Source organism: Silurus aristotelis, assembly GCF_946808225.1.
Source record: "Silurus aristotelis genome assembly, chromosome: 12".
Taxonomy (NCBI): domain Eukaryota; kingdom Metazoa; phylum Chordata; class Actinopteri; order Siluriformes; family Siluridae; genus Silurus; species Silurus aristotelis.
Genome location: NC_139585.1, coordinates 16,996,570 through 17,018,362, shown reverse-complemented (window position 1 = coordinate 17,018,362; position 21,793 = coordinate 16,996,570). Strand labels below are relative to the sequence as shown.

The window sequence follows — 21,793 nt, the reverse complement described above, 5'->3', positions numbered from 1 at the left end:
TGTACGCTGTGTATGAGGACACTGGCATCCTGGTAGAAATATTACAGAAGAAATATGATCAGTCAGAGTAACTTAAGTAATGATGTGCATTTGCCCCTTGTGAAGGAAAAATTTGATTTAAACCATGCAAGCAAAAGTTTCCCTCCAAGTATAACAGAGCCACTTAACCATGTCACTGTAGGGGTCAACCTATATTGAGTCATGTACCACTCTCTTGGTGTGTCACACATGGACTTGATTACTTTTTTAATACATATAATGAAAATGAAATAGAACAGAAGATGACTTATCTGATTATCTCACTTTGTCACATCTCTGTAGACCATTGTGTGTGTATTTTTGCATCTGTAAATGCTGAAATCTGTAATTTTCTTTCTCATTTAAGGTTAATGCATTGCATTTCTACTATTATATCCCTCTATGTAGTTGTTGATGTAGTTCTTGCTGAAAGTGAGATCACGTTCTGCATTGGCATTTTTAACAACAGTTACTCTTCTATATTTCCACACCAATGTACAAACTTTCGATAGAAGAAAATGCAATTTCCAGGATAAATGAGTATTGTGAAATTATTTATTTATTTCATAAACCACTTCATCCTAATGATGGTACACCCAGAGCCTATCAAATGAACACTGGAAATAAGGTAAGAATACTCCCTGGACAGCAGGGCACCACACACACTCATTTGCACATGGTAGATTAGCCAATCCACCTATGTGTTTGTGCATCTTTTAGGATGATGAGCAGAAAAACTGAACATCTAATAGAAATCCACACAGACAGAGGAAGAACCCTCAAATGGTAACCTGAGCTGAGGATGGATTCAAGGATCCTGGAGCTGTGAGGTGAGCAATGCTACCTGTTGCACCACCCTGCCAAGTGCAGGCAGATATCACTTAATACCTCAATTAACTGGCAGAGTGGAAAGAGACTGGGTTTGGATATTATATGATTCTACTTGATATTGGCCAGTGGCAATGTGACCATAGGAACACTGTATTTTTTACTTGCTGTCACCAATATCGAGGTAGACTATTTATACATGCTAAAAATCAATAGAGGATGTTTAACTGTACTGGTAAAATCTGTACTCATTATGGTTCTCTATCAAATTATTTTTTAAATAAATAGGTCAACTTACTGTATATAGAAAATGTTTAAATACTAACTCCGAATTGTTAACATGAACTGCAATGTGTTAGGGTGAACACACCATCCCCCCATGAGATCTTGGGGCAGGAATTTGTTCTGTGTTGCGGCGTTTTGGCTACCTGTAGCTGTGCTCCCAAAGCGGCCTGACTTGGAATAACGTGGCCTGTTTACTCAGCTGGTTCAGGGGAAAGAGGATGTGTTCAGGGCCTCATTAATCACGACCACTTCGGAAGAGATAAACAGTCAGAACCCAGCGGGGGTTTTGACACTCCGGCCTGGCCTGAGGGTGCAAAGGGAGATGGTGCAAAGGGGGAGCATGATCTCTTCTCACTACCCTGAGAATGTCTAAACACTCGCTGAACAACTACACTAATCTATAATCTTGTGTTAATAATCCTAGCTTGTCATTTGACCCTACAATTGTGACTTACTCAACCTTTTCAAACAAACAAAAAAAATACACTGGAAACTGTTTATTATTATCATAATTCATAATAAATCGTTCTGCAAATTAAATTTTTTATTTTAAAAGAGAGGGTGACTTTGTTGTATGTTTTGGTATTAGTTTTTAAATTGTGGGTAGATCATTGGATTCTCAGGAAAATGCTTGAATCCTTATAAAAGGTGATTTAAAAGTCTATGAATTGGGACCATTTTAAGCAAAAAAAAACCAAACCCCATAGTCGATAAGTAGAATCCAAATTTAGAAATATTTTAAAGCATTTTGAATTATACTATACTATACTATACTATACTATACTATACTATACTATACTATACTATACTATACTAATGATAATATATTTAATGGATTCATTCAATTCAGTGAAATGACCCAGATTTATAACTACAATAATACCTAAATAATACCTGGAATACCTCCATTCATATCAATGGATATTGAATTATATGACTTTATTCAATATTACACTCAGTGTTTTTTTCATGAAGTTGTTGAGCTTTGGTAATCTGGCAGAGATCCAACTCAAAATCATTACATGTGTAAAGAAATGCTACTGTGGCAAAACAAATTAGAATTCAACAATGTAGAAAACACAACAAATTCCAGGTGTGAAGGTTTGCGTTCTTGAGCTGATCAAAAGCACAGCAGATTTATGGAAAAGCATAATCTGTGATAAAAAGAAAAACCCAAAAAACACAGCAACAGATTGAACTATATGAAGGTCAGTCAAAATAAAGTGATAAATGAGTTGTGGTTAATAAACATCAATTCCAGTACAATAGGAATGATTGCAGTATATTAATACTACTATAAAACCTTTCTGATCTTTGCCAAAATGTACATAAGAGAAACAAAATATAATAGATTAAATTTCCTTGCAGCAAACAGACAAATGTCATGTGATGCAAACATGTATTATTCTACACATCTAAGCGTTCGGCAACAGTTAAACAAGATGCAGCTGAAATCTTGCCGCCTGCTTTACAAAGAAGGCTCTTGTTATTACCTACTGGCCTTCAACACTTCATACTAAGCCCATATGTTTCTCTCCAGCAAAACTTTCACTCATCTTTCTGGTCCATATTTCACTTGAGACATGGTGTGGAGGAGGCAGAGAACAAGAGGAAGGAAGAGAAAAGGCAGACAGCCTGGATAGGAAAGAAAACGTTAAGAGAAAGGTAGAAAAATGAGTGGTGAAGAGGAAGCAATGTAGAGCATAAAAACATTTTCTTCAGATATTCAAATGAAAGAGAGGTTCTTGTATTGCTTAAATCTTGAAAAATATGAAGAAGATTATGTTTCTTTACTCAAAGAGATTTGCTGCAATATAAATGGGAGTAATATGGAATAAAAAATGTGCATTTGTGTGCATGTATGTGTGTGTGTGTGTGTGTGTGTGTGTGTGTGTGTGTGTGTGTGTGTGTGTGTGTGTGCGTGCGTGCATGCGTGCGTGCGTGCATTTACACCACCCTGAGGTATAACTGGTTTTGATAGATTTGGAAAGGATAAAGTATTTCCAGTCTCTCTGGATTTCACCACTCATGCTAATAAAATATTTCTAAATCCCAATAAATCCTATGACGTGGGAGTCTGTCCATGTCTAATTACATAAACTCCTACTCTATACAAATAATTTGGCTGCTAATTTTCTAAAGACAAACAATTTATATTACAAATAAGTTTAAAACAGTGTATGATGTGTGAGTTCATCAAAACATAAAGGACAAGCAAAAATAAATCGTGTTGTTAGTACTGCTACTATTACTACTTCTACTACTAATAATAATAACATTAATAATATTTATCAATAGAAATATAATTATACTCAATAATATTTTTTAAATAAAATCTATGCAAAAGTTTGATTCTCATTCGTTTGATTTATGTAAATGTGGTGCTGTTATTTCACTAATAAACACCAATTAGTAATTCTATTCCTCTTGAATGTACAGTTCATCAGTAGGATCAGTGTAAACTGAGAGCTTTTCTGCCATCTAGTGGAACTTTCCCCAACCGTAAGCTGTTTAACCTGAATACACTCACTGTGAAAGTAATTTATCAGCAAGAAGATCATAGTTTAACATCTTTACCAACATTCTTGTCATATAGATATATACTTCAGTACTAGAAACTAATTACATCTGTAATTAGTCTTTAACTGTGGACTTTCTGTGTAATAGATCAATAAAATAAAAGTAAAATAAGTTGGACGAAAATACATTTTTAGAAGAAATAATTGGATTATAAAAAGAAATTGTCTTTTTATCTGTTATTTTTTAACCAGGGGCAGGCCTGAAAATAAAAGTCTGTCTGAATGTAAATGTTTCCCAGTTCTGACCACTCGGTGGCGTATGTTACAAATTTTTTAAATATCTAAAAAAAAAAAAAAAAAAAAAAAAGACACTCAGCTTGGAGGAATTCTCGAGAATCAGTGTGTTTCCTTACCGTGATTTTATTTACACGCATGCCTGCCTTAAACTGGACAGTCCTACGTTTGTGCCAGTTCAGAAAAATGTCTTCTGATGCCTGTTACATTAAAAACACCCGAAACATAACACACACAAATGCCTTTTCATGTCTTATGTGCAGAATTCCTGATGCCCATATAAAAGTTTGTTCATACTACTGGTAATCTCTTAATACTGTCGTCCCGCACTGTCATTTGTGTTAAATAACCCATTGTACATGTTGTGCAGTTAAGGGGAAACTAGATATCTACCCACCTCATTGATTGCCCAGAGCTGAATAAGATGCGTTGGGTTGGTGTAAAGGTGATCCACTCCACTATTCTGATCAAGGGTCACAGGATACGGTGACTGAGATTCACCTTGGCACCATGTCCTGGAGTATGATACTGCAAAACTCGAGCCACCTGACACCCAGGGCTTTATGTGGAACGAATACTATTCACCTGAGCTGTACCAAATTTCATCACATGACCCAGTCAATTAATATATGACCATTTTGGTGCACCAGTCTTTACAGCAAGGTGACCCAATTTTTTAAACAGTGTCTTAATGGCCTCCGTGTCATAATAATAATAATAATAATAATAATAATAATAATAATAATAATAATAATAATAATAATAATAATAATAATTGTTTAGCAGTTAGTCAAAAAGAAAAAAGTGAAATACTATTCTATACAACACTATACTACTAATAATTATAATAAAATGAATATAAATAATGACAACAGTAGTACAAATGAGAAAACTATGTAGTAAAATTTCAAACAAAAAAACATAACATTTCAGTGAAAGAAAAGAAAAGCAAATGAAATTCTCACTTAAATATTTCAATATTATAATATTCCTCCATACCCCCTCCCCCCCTCCCCCGGAAAGTTTTATACTGTTGTAGCATTTTAGAGTCAATTCTATAGAAAACAGAAAGTCTGTGGATTAATCCAAAAACTGGTTTCATTTGATCTTGTTTGTTTTCATATGTTTGCTGCTGCATTACCAGTTGTTACTTGTTTTTGGAATTTGTCCATATTCCTGTGAGCAATGCATTACAATAATCAAAGAATGATAAAAACATTGACAGTTGTAACTGGATAGCATGGGGAAAATTAAATGTTCTTGTTAGACTGCCAAAATCAAATGACACATGATTGCTTTTTTTTTGTAATTAATATTTCCAAATACCATTGAACAAGCCATTGTATAAGCTCAAGCAATCTCTATTGCTGATAATGGTCATAAACAAGCTTAGATTTTAGTTAGATGGGTTAAAGCAGATAAACATAACACTTGTCATCTCTCTAGGACTGATGTGTTATGACTAAATGTGGAAGACTATATAACAAATGCTGGAATTCAAACTCATCAGCACCTCAGAGGGATCAAAGAGGAATGGCACATGCTATGATCCTTTATTTATACAGGATGGATTCACACCCAGCCAACACTAAAGCCTTGTGTGTGATTTTTAGATTTTCAAAAAAATAACCATTACTAAACCAGTCACACTAAAATAGTCACAGACCATTGCCCATCATTTCCTTTTTTGTGTAAACCCATTTTCGGGGTCACTGACCCTTGTAATGTACTCAGTGAGCCATTAATAGGTTCCCTTTAAAATGACTTTAACATTGATCAACATCACCCCTAAGCTGGTTGGGCATGGAATGATTATCAAGGGCATTTCATTAAGGACACTCTAAAATTAGAGCCTGTGCAAAGTACAAATCTGAGAGACAGAAAGACTATAGGACATGTAATGGATGGGGAAAGAATGAGTGCACGAGAGAGAGAGAGAGAGAGAGAGAGAGAGAGAGAGAGAGAGAGAGAGAGAGAGAGAGAGAGAGAGAGAGAGAAAGAGAGAGAGAGAGAGAGAGAGAGAGAGAGAGAGAGAGAGAAGAGATGGATTTCTACTCACCTGCTTGCTTTTTGCCTCTGTTGATCTCAATTAGGGTAAAGAGGAAGGGAGGGATCCATTGCTCTAATGTAACGAGATTCCCAGCTAATCAGTGACTTTCCTGCGTTATCTCAACCATCAGGACACTGGGGAGGATGTGTAACTGAGACAAAGGCTGATGTCATGTTGTGATAGATAAACTAGGGACAGAGCAGAAAGAGAGGATGGCCAAGTTTGTATATTATATGATTATATATGATATTGGTTCATGTGAGTGTCACTTCTTATATATAAAAGTGTATATTTTAAAGTAGATATAAAGAAAGAGCAGTAAAGCTATCTATATAATCGGTGTGTGTGTGTGTGTGTGTGTGTGTGTGTGTGTGTGTGTGTGTGTGTGTGTGTGTGTGTGTGTGTGTGTGTGTGTGTGTGAGTGAGTGAGTGAGTGAGTGAGTAAGTGAGTGAATGAGTGAGTGAGTGACTGATAAGCTTCAGAATGAGGTTTCAGGTAGGTGACAAAACATGATAGAGTGTGCTCATCTAAGTTGAACTTGATGAGTCTCTGTTACTTACTTTGGACTGAAGGTGTCCCTTACACCAGTCCACTGTGCAGGGTGAATGGAAAAATGATCTCATGCTACTGACTTCATCCTGTGACATTGGGCAGAAGTCTGACATCAGAGTGTACCTGCATTCAGTGTTGAGGTGGAGAGACTTGTTTCTTATGAATAATTTGTAACGGCATGAAAAGCAAAGTGGAAACAGAACATATGGCCATGAAAAGAACCAAAACACACATTTTACGTATGGTAAATGTAGCCTCATTTTATTTATGCCAAGCAAAACTCTGGGGTAAACACAGTAAATAAAATAAAGCCCTGTAGGAGTTAGACAGTGGTACTTGTTTTACAAGACCATTAGTTATTAATCGCCAATTTAAGTTTTGCAGTAAATAATTATAGATCTAGGTAAGTTTAAAAAAACTTAAGGACTTAAGACAAGTAGGGGGGGGCAAGTTGGTATTAGTAATCCACTGACCTGCACAATAAAACATATTAATAAATATGTCCAAAATAGATTTATTTGCTTAAAATAGGATGGCTACAAATGAAAGGAAATCATAATTTGTGATTATTTAGCAAAAACTGTTATTTACAAGGAAAGGGGTATTAGTTAACATACAAAGGAATCTAAAATAAATAAAAATATTTAATGCTTAATAAATAAAATACTAGATGAAGAAATGATTTTTTTTTTATGCAAAATTGCGCATTGCTTCAGAATCATTTATTATTTGATTACAGCTGTTTACTGCTGTATATGTGCATGTTTCTCTGGGGGCTCTTTTTAAGTGTCACTGCAGGGCTGCTTGGTTGTATAGTAAATTTAACAAAAATGTAAACAAACATAAAACATTTTTTTCTCCTAGTCAGATATATGCCATTGTACTTCTAATTCCGGTTTCTAAATCACAATCAGTGGACACATTTTATTATTGTGGATGACTCCAGTTATAAAAGCACACATGCATGTATAGCACTTTGATTATCTGAGCACTCACACAGCACAGGTTCCACATGCCTCTCTGATCATAAAGATCAGTGTACATTCCAGCTGCCTCTCATCTCCGCCATCAACTTTTTACAGGCCTGCGTGTAATATAATAAGGGATTCACACCACTGTTCACACGTTCCCCACACTGTGATTTACAAGGTTCAGAGAAAGTTAATGTGTATTCTTTTTCTGTTTTAAGAGATTTACGTGGAAAACATGGAAAATATGGAAATTGTAAAAATGCTAAATCAGTCACTCTACATCCATCTCCGTTCATTAAAAAAGTAAGAACATCTGTGTTCAAGCTGAAGTTTATCAGGTAACACATAACTGAAAAAATCCAAGCTAAACACGAAGGCAGATTTGTTTGGGCTTTCAAACGCCCCCATGTCACTCCAGAGAGAAATCTTTACTTTGTTTATATAGCTAGGTTTATAGGGCTTCAGACTAATTGCAACTTGCAATTGGACTGATTTAGCAGTAATCCACTCAGAAAACATAAAAAAATATAAGAACAGAAAGGAAATCCTTCTGTGTGATTGTGTGTTATAGTATTAGAACACATTTCATGGATATCCATGTCCTTTTTCATGAAAAGAAACTCTGTATCTAGATACTGCTCCAAATATTTGTATCTATATGTGTATTCAAAGTTAAACTTGATGTGGCAGTGGCTTATATCAAACCAAACAAGTATAATTTAAATCACTGCACGCCTGCAGTGACCCAGGCAGTTTGATGACACAGCAGAATGAATGAATGAATGCTCTAACACGATCTTTATTTATCCCATAAGCTTCATCTCTGACTAGTTGCTTGTGAATGTAAAATCCTCCGACAAGCGTGGCTTTAATGCGCTTTATATATACACATTTATTCTTAACCTGATGCCCTGTAAATCTTTCTGGCAAGCTTTTCTAAACTAACTTAAATATTTGTCTCTGTTAAGAACATATTAGTAGTTTATTAATATTAATGTGTTCATATTTGGTTACAACTTCAACATGCTATTATTTGAGCTTTTCTCTGTGTGTTAGCTATGTAGTTCAACTTTCTATTGGTTTGTTATTTTTAATGATTGCATTGTAATTGCAGGACCAATTTACAGTTATGGTAGACAAATATCTAAATATTTATTTATCCATATATATTTAATTATGTAAATAAATATGAAATAAATATTTGATTTTAATTGTATTTAATTTATTTATTTTGTTTCTTACTTTTTTGCCAACAAAATACATCCAAACCAACCCTGATCTATCAGATTTTTACCATATGTTACATACATGTAATCTTGTTTTGTCCTTAAATGGACATAAGTTGGAAAACAGGATATACCCATTTGTGTCAACACATTGGCAGAACCAACAGTTGAGTTTTAAACAAAATGAGCAGTGTTAGGGATTAACAACACCCCACTGTGTGACCCCAGTACTGTAATATCTCTTGATTTAGTTTCTCTTTATAATCTTCATATGTGGGGGGTAACCAGGGATACTGAATTAAAAGTGGGGCATTGTTTCTGATATATAGTCTCAGCTGGGCTGGTGCAGCTGTGTGGGCATGAGAAAGCCTTTGCTAAAGGGTAGGCATGTAAAGCAGGAGTCCATTGTGCCAGTTTTACTGATCTTCCATACCGCAGAGCTTACAGAGAGACCCTGACTTTAACAGGGAAAAGGCCTGTTGACAAACAAGCAGGCCTCTGTGTGTAGCAGGATGCTGGGCTGCAGGTGCTCATGCCACGCTTGGACTGATTCGTGTAGGGTTTCTCAAATGCCAGCAGAGACATTTCCTGCCCAGTTTTACACACAGACACAGAGACACACACACACACACACACACACACACACCCATACACACCCCCACACACCCACACACTCTCACACAGGCAACCAGGCAACAACCAACCACACAGCAGGAATGACTAACACACAAACACCCATCAGCACAACAAATACCTACATATGCACAAGCACGTTTAGGAAGACATTCAAAACACAGAGAGAACAAAAGAGATAGAAATGCTTATACAATACACACACGGACAGACACATTCACACACAAACAGAGGCACACACAGACACATACAGTGACAGCTGATATAAAGAACCCTCAAACTCAATTGGTTATGTGTTACACAGTGCCAGGCATTTAATAGGGACTAGTGAGAAATCATTTAATATGGGTGGGGGTAGGCAAAAACAATGTGACATGCAGTCTAAGTGCCAAAGGGTATAAATCTGAGTGCCTGACAATGGCTAGAGATTGGCTGTGCACTTGACTGAGGTCAGGGCTGTTGCATTCTTACTAAGCTGCTGGCTTGTGAATTAGATGAAAAGAATAGTTGTAATAAAATTATTTACTCTCTATTTATGGAAAGACACATTAATAAATTGGAAGTGCCAACATAAAAATATATTGTAATGTTGTTAATGATAGCTATTGATCTAAAATCTAAAAGTATTCATTTGGCATTTTTTATATACCAGGCTATGAAAAGTCCTCTTGTCCGGAACTTTTACTTTCAATTTCTTGTTTGTTTTTCATATGCAAGTCTAAACATAAGACCATGGCCTTGATTCAAACACAACAGTCATTGTATAAGATTATGTTGATGTGAAATTCATTCCGGTGACATCTGAAGGAAATCAGAGTAGACATAGGCATGCACAATGCAGGATACACGGCCCAATTTGGCAACATGGCATAAAAAGGATGTCAGATAAGTTTGAGGCCAAACGTTTTGCAAAGTTTATTTTTAGTCATTGTATGTAGCTGAGGTTTAAGGGAAAAGTTCTCAACCCACCCAAGTGCACATGGCCTGTTCCCATTTTTTCACAATGAAAGTTTGTAGTGGCATTTCCAGGCAACATAGAACCATGGGTATCTTTACAAAATGTATACAATTACGTATACATATACATTTCATCTATGTCCCAAAAAATAAAAAATAAAATAAAAGCGCAATACACAGGCTATTATTCAAGATCCAATAAGTCTTAGTTATCTGAAAATTGTTCTTGCAATACTACTAATAAAATACTCTCGTCCAATTGCACTGCAGACTGTCTCATATATATATATATATATATATATATATATATACACCCTCATATCTGTTTTTTATATCTAATAATGATACTTTACTACTGTATCTCAATTTTTTTTTTTTTTATTATTGTTCTGGGAAATGGTCAGGTTTCCATACTGCGCTGACCATCACAGAATAGAATAGAATAGAATAGAATAGAATAGAATAGAATAGAATAGAATAGAATAGAATAGAATAGTGCATATGCTTGTTAACTTCCTTCTACTTAATGTTGATAAAATGGATGGCCTTTTACTAGGACCACATGCAGCCAGATGTAAACTTTTTGATTAGATAGTATCACTGGATGGTCTTTTTTTTCATCATGCTCAGCAGTAAAAGTCCTTTTGATTATTGACTCCAGTCTTTCTTTCAAAGCTTATGTAAAAAATATTATTTGGGATACCCTTTTTCATTTCTTTTCTTATCTATAGGTTGGTTTATTGTAACACCTCACTGTCTGGATGCTCTAATAAGTGCAGAAACAAGATCCAGTTAATCCAGAATGCAGGATCAAAAGTCTTTACCACAACTAGAAGATATGTGCACATCACCTCTCTCTATTCTACACTGGCTTCTCATAAAACTGCATTTATTATAAAATACCACTATTGAAACATAAAACACTGAATGGTCCCGTGCTGCACTAACTGCCACACCTACTTCAAGCAAAAAGTACAGGTTATTTGTTCATTATAAATGGTGAAGACTACAGTGTATATGTGTGTGGAGGCACAAACTTTTCCTCTTAATGCTTAGGACTAAGTCACAGTCTCAGTGTTTAAATTTAGGTTCAAAACATTTTTGTTTAGTCAAGACTTCTATAAATATGTTTGTTTCTTATGTAAAGAAATGGATCTAGAGAGTTGTTTATAGGGTATTTTGGTGACCTGTAGTGTTTGGATGCTGTCTCCCCCATACTTTCACATGTCCATTTTTGTTGATGGTGATATGGCTGATTGCTTTATGTCCTAGCTTCCTCATGTCTGTGTTAACTTCTGGCTATGCCTTTTAGTTATGTTCTAGCTGGTCATGTCAGAGTCCCTGCTTGCATTCTGATCACACTGTAGACTGCATAACTAATATTCCATGTTTCTCTCTCTCTTTCTTGCTTCATCTCATCTCTCACTCTCTTTCTCTCTGTCTCACTCTGACAAGCTACACATGTTCCTGGGGTACAATTAATTCTGCCCTTTTGCTCTCTGGACCTGCCTAATCCATCCTGATGACGTACTTCTGGATAGAATTCTTCTCAACTGGAAATCTGCTGCTGCCGAGGATGGCTCAGAATGAACAGCTTTTTTATTTGGGATAAACTAATTTATGAATTTAAAATGTATATTTGTGATCTATTTATTTTTGTTAAGCTGCTTTGGGACATTGGTCATAGTTAAAACTTAATGAATAGAATAGAATAGAATAGAATAGAATAGAATAGAATAGAATAGAATAGAATAGAATTGGATTTAAAGTGATTTTTACAGAACGTGGTTTTGTAAACTTAACCTCCAGTTAACTAGTAAAAAATCAAATAGATGATAAAGGTTTAAGGCTACAACATAGATGAATGTGCAGATTAGCTGAAGTAACATTCATAAGATGCACATCCAACATTTAAAGAAAATTAAGTGGTTACAGGTAGTCATCGACTTACGACCTATGCAACATACGACCATTCGACTTTACGATCACAATCGCTAGCCGCGGCGTACGACAGTGCGTACCAGCTAATTTCACAGTACTTTACATATAGCCTACTCTACTTATAACCAAATCGTGTTACGACTGTCGTACGCCGCGGCGTTATCGGTCCCAATCGTGGTCGTAAATCGACGACTACTTGTATTTGACAGGATAAAAAGTGAACATATGCTTCATGCCTTCCACAAATGGCTCAGTTGGGGGAGATAAAGGGAATCTCCTTAGGAGGTCAAAGTGCAGAATGCTAACCTGGTGCACTCTTTAGCTTTAACCAATAAAATTTTTTTTTTTTTTAAAGGAGCAAGGCATGAGTTTCAACATCCACATCTTTGTCAGCAGGTTTGAAGTGAAATTAGCAGAGCTGATAAGATAAAATGTGAGACCTGCACTGTTAGATTGTTCTTCCTAAATAAAACACACAGTGTGCCTTTCATGTGATTTGACAGCCTTTATAATGTAAGTGAAATTAACATTTAAGTTTAAACACAGGGTTTAAGTCTCAAGTTGTTCAGTCATGTATTGTGACTGAGTAGCTTCATGGAAATAACTCAGCTTTGCGTCAGCACAATATAATAGCATATTAGTCTACTCAAAGCTGATTTACTGTATTCACCAGAATGTAACCCTGAAATGGAATCAAAGGTTAAAAAAAAAAAAAAGTCAGTACTCTGAATGGGAACCTTCACAACAGAAAATCGGTGCTTTGTCAAATCCATACTTAATATGGTAAGTAAACACCAGGAAGTAGTTAAAATTAGATACAGTTTTATTACATCATATTCATATATTAAACATGGATTGCAAACAATAAAAATCTCTTGTGGCTACACCGTTCAACCCTTTTCTCATGCTCTGGGCATTCAGTCTGAGTCATTTGAGACTTTCTTTTAAAATGTCTGTGCAAACAGAGAACTACCAAAACACAAAACACGTTCAGTAAAGTTTTACAAGAAAAACACTTGTAAACACTTCTTTCGAAGCTGCTCAAGTTAATTAAAAAAGGCACAAAAAACCCTTGTGCTAAATGTCATTTGGAAAAGCTTATTAAATATGAATTCTTTGTGAATCTTCTTAATCTCTATTGACACTAAGTTATTGTCAGTAAACAAGATTAGTTAATGCAGTACAGGTTCGCTGAGGAAGAACTGTTTTTTTTTCCCAGCACTGTCTGTTGTTAATAGAACGAAAACAACTCAGGACATTCATGCCAGGGCAAGTTTTTTTTATGAATGGGTTTTTCCCCCTCCCTCCACTTTCTCCTTCCTTTTTGTGAATGAAAAACAACTGCAAAAATTCTAGAAGCAAAACCTCTTGGGTTCTCGGACGGGGATTGGTCAATAAGATGCAGGCCCCGCCTCAACGTTGCTAGGCTTTGATACAGTTTCAAATCTGATTGGTGCAGAGGAAGGCGTTGAGGTTTCATTCATAAGTAAGACCATTCATTAGGACAAAGAGAGAAATCTGAGCTCTTGAAAGGGGAAATTCACCAATCAGGAAGCTTTACGACTGAGCGGACATCCGAAAGCCAGAGAAGTAGCTCCTGAATCAAATGAACAGTAAAGAAAACAGTAAACGTTTTTCATTCAATTATTTAGCGCTGCTGTGCCATCGAGCCACGTGAATACAACATGTTATGGTTACAACTGGTAATACAGTTCACATCATGGAAAGTGAATAACGTCTAGAGCACGTCTTGCAGCCACAATGCAAATATATAAAGTTCGAAATGTTTCAGCTGTTTCCAGTATATGTTTTATTCGTGCCGTTATACACAAATTATATAAAATTCAACACAGATATTAAGTTTTAAAAAGAAGAAAGAAACTGATAAGAAAAAGGCGCATGATTTGAACTTTGCTTTAACAGAAGCATGATATGTCGGTGTTACCGGGCTGCATGCCGTTTAACTATCCACGCTAGGGTTTGCGAGGGCTGCGTGTGTGAGTGTGTTTTTGTGAATGGAGCTCATTACGCATGCAGCCTTCTGGACGCCCCATTCACAACTCCTGCTGTCTCTCTCCCTCTCTATCACTGTGTATGCGTGTGTATGGTGTGTGTGTGTGTGTGTGTGCGCGCCTGTGTCCCACTGCCTTCTCTCCGTGCAGGCTGCTCTGATTCTGCTCCACACAGCCTCAATGAGCGCGAACGGTTAACGCATGGATTGTAACATGGACGGATATTTAGATCAGCAAGTGCCTTACACTTTAGCTAATGTAAGTACATCTTTCTGAGTGTAAAGCTTTGGGGAATGCTCACTGCTGCTGCTGCGCTCTCTTTTTTGTGTGCGTGTGTGTGTGTGTGTGCGCGTGTGTGTGTGTGTGTGTGTTGTGTGAAAGAGAGAGATAGAGAGAGAGAGAGAGCTGCGCAGCACTGCGATGGAAAACTGCTCCGAGTTGGAACCTAAATAACTTACTGAAATTGATGTATTACTTAATGATTATAATCTTTTTAGAAATGTGCCGTTGTTTTGTGTACAGGTCTAATTTAGCTCTCGCAATTTGTTCAAAAAAGTTGTTGTTTATAACTGGAATAATGGTGCGTGTGCATGATGATGATGACTCTCCAGAGAAACTGGCTCTTTACTAGCTACGTGATGGTCAGTATGAAACTTCAGGGATCTTTCAACTACAGGATTTCAATCAATTCAAATAACCAAATAACTGAATTCTTAGCTATTGATTGTTCTGGGTACTGTTATAGAAACTAATACTAGGTCTACCTAATAGAAGGCTTTTAAGCAATCAGTGCATACTACACTATGGATGACTTCAATGTTCATAATTGATATGTAAAATGGATTATGTACAGTATTCAAGTGATACATGGCCTACAAGTACATTATGACCATCGTGGATGTGTGCATTGTCTAATTCTTTTTTTTTTTCCTTCATGTGTATGTATACATTTCCGCTTACATAATATTGCTGATGTTTCCAGAGGTCGCAAGGAAATGGGCCCCTAAATAGACTGTTGGTGGCAGCAAAAAGGAAATACATGGACACCGAATTACCCCCTCAGGAATCTGAAGGTAAAGTAGCAAGCAAGTTTAGGAAACTTATCGTAGGCATTAGACTCATGATGTACATGTTTGTTTCATTTTTTCCCCTAGAGAGTAAAAGGAACTTAACAATCCAATAATTTTTGAGAGTTTATATTTTGCCTGATATACAGGTGCTGAATTGTCTGCTCCAAAGTACTGATATATGTTTTTTTTTTTTCTACATCCTGTAGATCTCTTTCAAGATTTAAGTCAGCTTCAAGAGACATGGCTCACAGAAGGTGAGATTGGCATTTTTTGTGTACTGTGTCCATTGCTTCTGCTGGCATTTAGGTAACATCAAGCATAACCTGGGTATAGTGGTGTCTCCTTGCTTTTGGGTGAAGGAGGGATTAATTATATACCTAAAAGGAATGGCTCCTTTGATTAGATGAATGGCTGGATAGTCCAACATAGAGTGAAATGCGATCTCCTTGACTCTTGGCCAGTGTCTAGTGTCCATTTTATCTGAGAAAAAATGGGATTTTAACTCTGGTATGAATTTGATATCATATTGCATCTCACCCAGCTTGCTTCATTATTAATGGACTTTTGATCATGTTTAGAGAATGTTTGATTCTACATAGATTTTTAAGCTGTATTTCCTCAGTATATTAAAGGTGGTACTTTGGCATACTGCTTGAACATTTGTTTAATTTAGTTTATAGTGGATGCTTACAGTTAATGCAAATAAATAGCATCACAGCAAGACGGTCAGAGGACAAATAGGTAAAATTGCTTGGCAGAAGCACAATAGTATTCTGGTTAGTGGTAAACCCTTAACAGGATGTTAGCAGAAATGAATGTTTTGTGAACAGAATGATTTATTTTATTAACTTCTTTCATACTATACTATTTGACCCTGTATTTAATGAATGCATAAAAAATGACCTAAAGTTATTTTAGACATGATCAACTCATTTTTTAAACCACAATTTTCACAAAGTATGGATGTTATACAGTAACATTAACTTTGTGAATGTCAAGTACAAAAAGAACAAATTAAACTTTGTTTTAATGTTAAACTATCAGGTGGTTCAGGACAGCTTATTTACATGTAGAAGGGGGTTGAGAAGGGAACACAGACACAGAGTGCTATTGTAGTTCAAGGTCAATTGCCACATGTCAAAGTGAAGCTGTAATTAATACTTAGAGTGATTAATGCTCAGTGCTTTGAAAGTGGGAATCTGGGACTTTTAACTGACTGTGCTTTATGCCTGTTCCCTCTTACCTTATTTTCTTCACTTTTTGTTATCGCAAAAAAAAAAAAAAAACATTTAATTTATACAATTTCTGTTTGTCACCCTCTCTCAAATCTACTTACATATAAAACCAAATGTAGTTGAAACAAGATAAGGAATAGAAACATATCAAGTTCATTATATAATAATCAGAGAGGAAGTTCTCTCGCTGTGTATGAAGGTGAATTATTATACAGGATTTAACTGTGAAGTTGGCACTTCATTTAGGATCGATACATGTAACATAAATGCCAATTGCTTTAGTAAGTGGAAAAGTTTTGAAAGTATATTCACCATACATGCAATACATAGAAAGAACTAACAGACAACTTAAAATTCTTTAGAAGACACAAAGGGGTCTTTTGAGTCTATTACTCTTCTCAGGACAATTTTGTTTGCTTTATTTCAATTGGATAGGTTAAACAGCTTTATTATCAGGTGATTGCTGTTGTAGATGATTCACCACGCTGTAAAAACAGCGACTTTAGGGCTTTTTTTTCTCAAAGGGTGAGAGGAAGAGCGAGAACAAGTTCAAGAAATTTGTGAATGGGGAAGCTTGTCCAGTCTTGTTATTAGCCTCTTCGCTTTAAGAAAAACCTCCTGGCTCCTCCCAGGATCTGCCTGACCCAAAAAAAAAAAAGTCATTCAACCTCCCTCAGAGAAAAAGGAAACATGTCTCCATGCTTGCGCAGACACACTTCCAGTCTTGTGCTGACTTGCATTTCAAAGCCTTCAACAAGACATTCCTGGAAGCGAACTGACTCAAGACACACACGTATACATATACAGAGAGAGAAGGAGAGACAGGAAGATTGGGTTAGGATCCGGTTTAGCTCCAGAACCTAGTGAGCTAGAGGCACTGATGCCCAGACAATTCTTAATGTTTTTTTTCCTTTACACATATTGCATGTGTTCCTTTTTAAGGCACGTTGAAACTGGCTTAAATGATTTATTGTTTGATCTGGAGGACCAAATATTGGCTCTGACTCATGAAAAACAGCTTTGCGCTTCTCCTCGGGGCAGAAAAGAAGAAAACTTGAGTGGGTCTAATAGAATTACACTATAGCAATGGGATGGGACAATATGTAGGAAATTCATGTAATTTATCTGAGCATGCTTGAAAGAGAAACTTCACAATTTTTTGTCAAAAACAGATGGCAGAATAATCTTCAGTTTCATTATTACTCTTTAAGTTTCCCTGTTTAAAGTCTGGTGGATGAAAAAAAAAAAAGATGGCATTAGACCTGTAAGACAGTCAGACGTTTTCGTTAAGTATGAGTGCTGAGACTGTCTATTAACTATGTCTTTTTAATAGAAAGAAAAGTCCTGGAAATAAGATCTTTCCATATACGTAACTGTGTAAAATTCTTAACTGAAGGGAATAATACTTTTTTATAACCATTTATTTATTTGTACAGTAGATCAGAGAGATCCCTGGCCTTATAGATTGTTACTGAATAATAACTCTGACTTACTCTTGTTTACAGTCTAGATAAATGTGGTAAATGTAAGCTTATGTCACACAAATTTGCATTCCTCTTGAAGCTCAAAATAACAAAATTCTGGCAGTATTTGTATTGTACTGCGAAGTTTTTAAATTATATTTTATGTTACTAACTGTAGCTAATAGATAATATAATAAAGCACTGGCAATGAAACAATAATGACAGCAATCCTCAGTTTATTGCATTTCTTAGTAAATTTGGGCTAAATGTGATGTTAATCTTAGTCCTACCTGGGCTGCATATCAACAGAGGGCCACTGGCTGAAGGTCTCCATCACCCCCACTCCTCTTTCAGACTCACTGGAGAGTAAATGAGTGTGTTGTGTCCAGAGAAAGGCATGTGGACTGTGATAATGGCAATGGTGCACCTGCAACCACAAAAGATTATTTTGCATAACAAGTATGTCTGCGGATCTATTCAGATTCTTAATTGGCAAAAAAGTAAATCACAGTGAATGATGATTTTGTTCCAGTAAAAAAAAAGAACATAGTAATGATTCAGGAAAGCCATCCAAGTCATGGAGAGACTCCAGTTTCTGTTCAAGAGTTGTTAGAAATGAGATTGAAGGTCAGTTTGGGAGGTGGAAGCTGAATTATTTGGGACAATTCTCTATTCTTAAAATAATGATTCATTATTGATCCAACAGTGGCTTTTGCAATACAAACTTTGCTTTACTGCAGACTCCTACTGATACATTTTATGGCACATTTTTAAGAATATATAATTGCAATATAAGAATTGTGCTCCAATTCTGTGTTGACTTTATTTTATATGACTTTTGAAGATACAGAAATGTATATTCAATAATATTCCTTTTTTTTGTGTAACCTTTTTTCTACTAAAACAATTTTTTATTCTCACTAATAAAGTCTATAGTATCTTTGAAAAGCATTTAGATTCTTTTTTGAACTTTTCTTTTCTTATGCCATTGCAATTGTGAAATTTATTTTTAAACTCCTCTTTCCTCATTTTTAAAGCTTCTCTCTTCAACCATTCTTAATTGACCTTAGGAGTCAGCCTTCATAAAACATAAAGCAAGTGATGAATTCCAGAATCTCTTCATTTAACTGACCATATCAACATTGTCAGAGAAATGTCTCAGTGTGGGCATAAGCAGAGTGAGACATTAGACATGAACCCAAGCTCAGCACATCTCTCCACTTGTTATTTTGCCTGAACACATGCTGAATGAGATTTGTTCATTTGTTCATTAGCTACATCAGTCAGTTTAGAAAGTCCATCAGCTGTATAAGACCAGACACTATGATGCTATGAGACAGATGGTGTTAGGCAGCTTGGACATCAGTTCCAGCTCCTGTATTGATCCACTATCAGTTTGGCTCAAAAAGCTGCATGACTGTCATTCAGCAACACGCCTCTTTACAGATTCAAAATGCCTGCTAATAATAAATTGACACACATGCAGTGAAATGTGGCTTTGCTGATTAGTGAATTATGTATGTATGCAAAACAAAACAAAAAAACAAAAAGGGTGATTTTGTTATTTGTCTCCTTACTGTTTCTGTAACAAAAACTGACATATTTGGAAGAAGAAACATTGAGTCCTGTACATTTGATGGACTCGTGTAATGATGAAACTAAATCACACACATGCACACGCAACGTTCAACTGAGGTATTGATCTGCCGATGGAAAAGTGCTGGCACAGAGGAAAGTAGAGTTGAAGGTCACATGGATGTCCAGAGGCTATAACTCAGGTTTCACCCAGATGAAGATGAAGGGAAAGACAGGCCAGCCTAATGGACACACTTAGTCTATTCCTCAGCTAAGAGTACTGCTCATACTCAACAAATGGCTCTGTGTAGAAACAAATTATGACTCTGGTCCTCCACCTGCATTGTATGGGCAATGCAATACAAAATAATTTGTAGAAGCATATGATTCACAATCACACAATTGCATTTATGTCTTTTGTAATGTGTAATATGTTTTGAAAGTTGATGTCCTAGTAACAAGCATGTTTTTTGTTTTTTTTTAACAACAGCCCAAGTACCTGACAGTGATGAACAGTTTGTTCCTGACTTCATCTCAGAAAACTGTAAGTAAACACTTTTTCAAGACTTTTGCCCATATGCAAATATAATCAAATGGCAGGTTTGTGTTACTGTGAGTAGGTAGGGTTAGGGCAAGTGAAGGGGGGTGAAGTGTGTGTGTGTGTGTGTGTGTGTGTGTGTGTGTGTGTGTGTGTGTGTGTGTGTGTGTGTGTGTGTGTGTGTGTGTGTGTAAGAGAGAAAGAAAGAGAGAGAGAGAGAGAGAGAGAGAGAGAGAGAGAGAGAGAGAATGAGTAAAAAAAAAAAAAAAGTATGAGTACATTCAAACTGTGCATTGAAAGATTGGGAGTGACTGATTCAAAAACTGCTTTAGGCATAGGTGTGGTTGTTGTGTTTAGAGCGATATAATAGCTGTGCATAAGAATCAGTGTAAGAGACACACTTTATCCATGACCTGCAACTCTAACATATACATATGTATGATCGTATTAAAGAGTATGTTCCATTTGCATGTGTTTCAAAGGCTCAATTGAACAGCTTAGGAAACCGGTAAAAGATCATTCAGAAGTCACACACAAAGATTCCCTTTTGTGTCTGTCAGAGGTGTAAATGGGGAAACAAATTCCTGTACTGCACAACACCGAGGCTGCCTTTTTAGCTGATTTCCTTTTTTGTAGTGTCTCTACACAATGTTCGTGGCAGGTTTTGTGTAGGGGTGTGCACTCTGTAAATAGTTCTCCTGGACCTTTTGTTGAAGCCATTCACAGACTTATGGGTTGGGCCTTTACCACATTGGCATGTCTGCAAGTCCTGTTGTGGAAACACTTTTTAAGAGGTTATAGAGTTCAAGGCATGAGTCACAAAAACAACCTTTTTTCTTCCTGTAACAGAAATTGTAACTTGACCTGAGTCGTGGCTCAGTAAAGGACTGAGCACTGAAAAGTAGTCTCTTGTGAGCTCAGATTTGGTGTATGCAAACATTGCTATTTAACCCCATCATGCACCTGACCTGTGGTGACAGATGCTCCCACAACATATTGTTTTTGTCTGTTGTCTGACAATGAGAAGGAGGAAGTGGAGATGAACTCTGGGGCATCGAAGGGGTCATGTCTACTTAACCCCATTAAGGGCAAAACCAATTGCCGCAGTGTGGTGTGTCAGTGACAGCTACTCAGCAAAGCAGTGGAAGCTCAACATGACAATCCCATCATATTAACTAAGTGGATAAAGCTTTGATTGGCAGCTACACCCACCCTTTCATTCTCGTACAATGCAGTAATAACATGCGTAGGTTTGGGAGTCTGTGTTCACTCAGAAAAGAGGGCTATAGTTGACAGCTACCATGAAAATAAGCTTCGGTTCCCTCATGTTTGTGGTCACTGTGGTGGAGGTATATTGAAACTATCAGTATAGAGAGATATGAAACTGTACGCTGTATGATAGTACTGCACTGACATATGTGGCAGAAAGTAGTCTGACATTTAAGCTCTAACTTTTTGAGAAGTCATTTCAGTGACTGTATTTTATAGCAGTCGCCTTGTCTCTTTATCTGCAAACACATTAGAGGCAAAACACTCTTTAAAATGTGTTTACCTATTTTCTTTTTTATTCGTTTATTTAAGTCGCTGCCATAGGATTGTAACAGAGAAACTTTATTCATATAGTT

General features: G+C 36.3%; 1 protein-coding gene across 8 annotated transcripts in view; it reads left to right on the top strand.

Moving 5' to 3' along the window:
- The first annotated feature begins 13,750 nt into the window (after positions 1 to 13,750).
- Positions 13,751 to 21,793, top strand: part of etv4 (ETS variant transcription factor 4) — a 25,639-nt gene continuing 17,596 nt past the window's right edge. For 2 of the 8 annotated variants that reach the window (XM_083556012.1, XM_083556007.1), the window contains exons 1-5: positions 13,751 to 13,888; positions 14,438 to 14,545; positions 15,270 to 15,360; positions 15,564 to 15,611; positions 20,121 to 20,174. In XM_083556012.1, the coding sequence (XP_083412138.1) occupies positions 14,489 to 14,545; positions 15,270 to 15,360; positions 15,564 to 15,611; positions 20,121 to 20,174 (250 nt within the window). In that variant the 5' untranslated portion in view covers positions 13,751 to 13,888; positions 14,438 to 14,488. Of the gene's footprint in view, positions 14,039 to 14,203; positions 14,273 to 14,299; positions 14,929 to 15,269; positions 15,361 to 15,563; positions 15,612 to 20,120; positions 20,175 to 21,793 lie in introns of those variants that run through there. The other 6 variants (XM_083556008.1, XM_083556009.1, XM_083556010.1 and 3 more) reach the window with 6 other exon arrangements.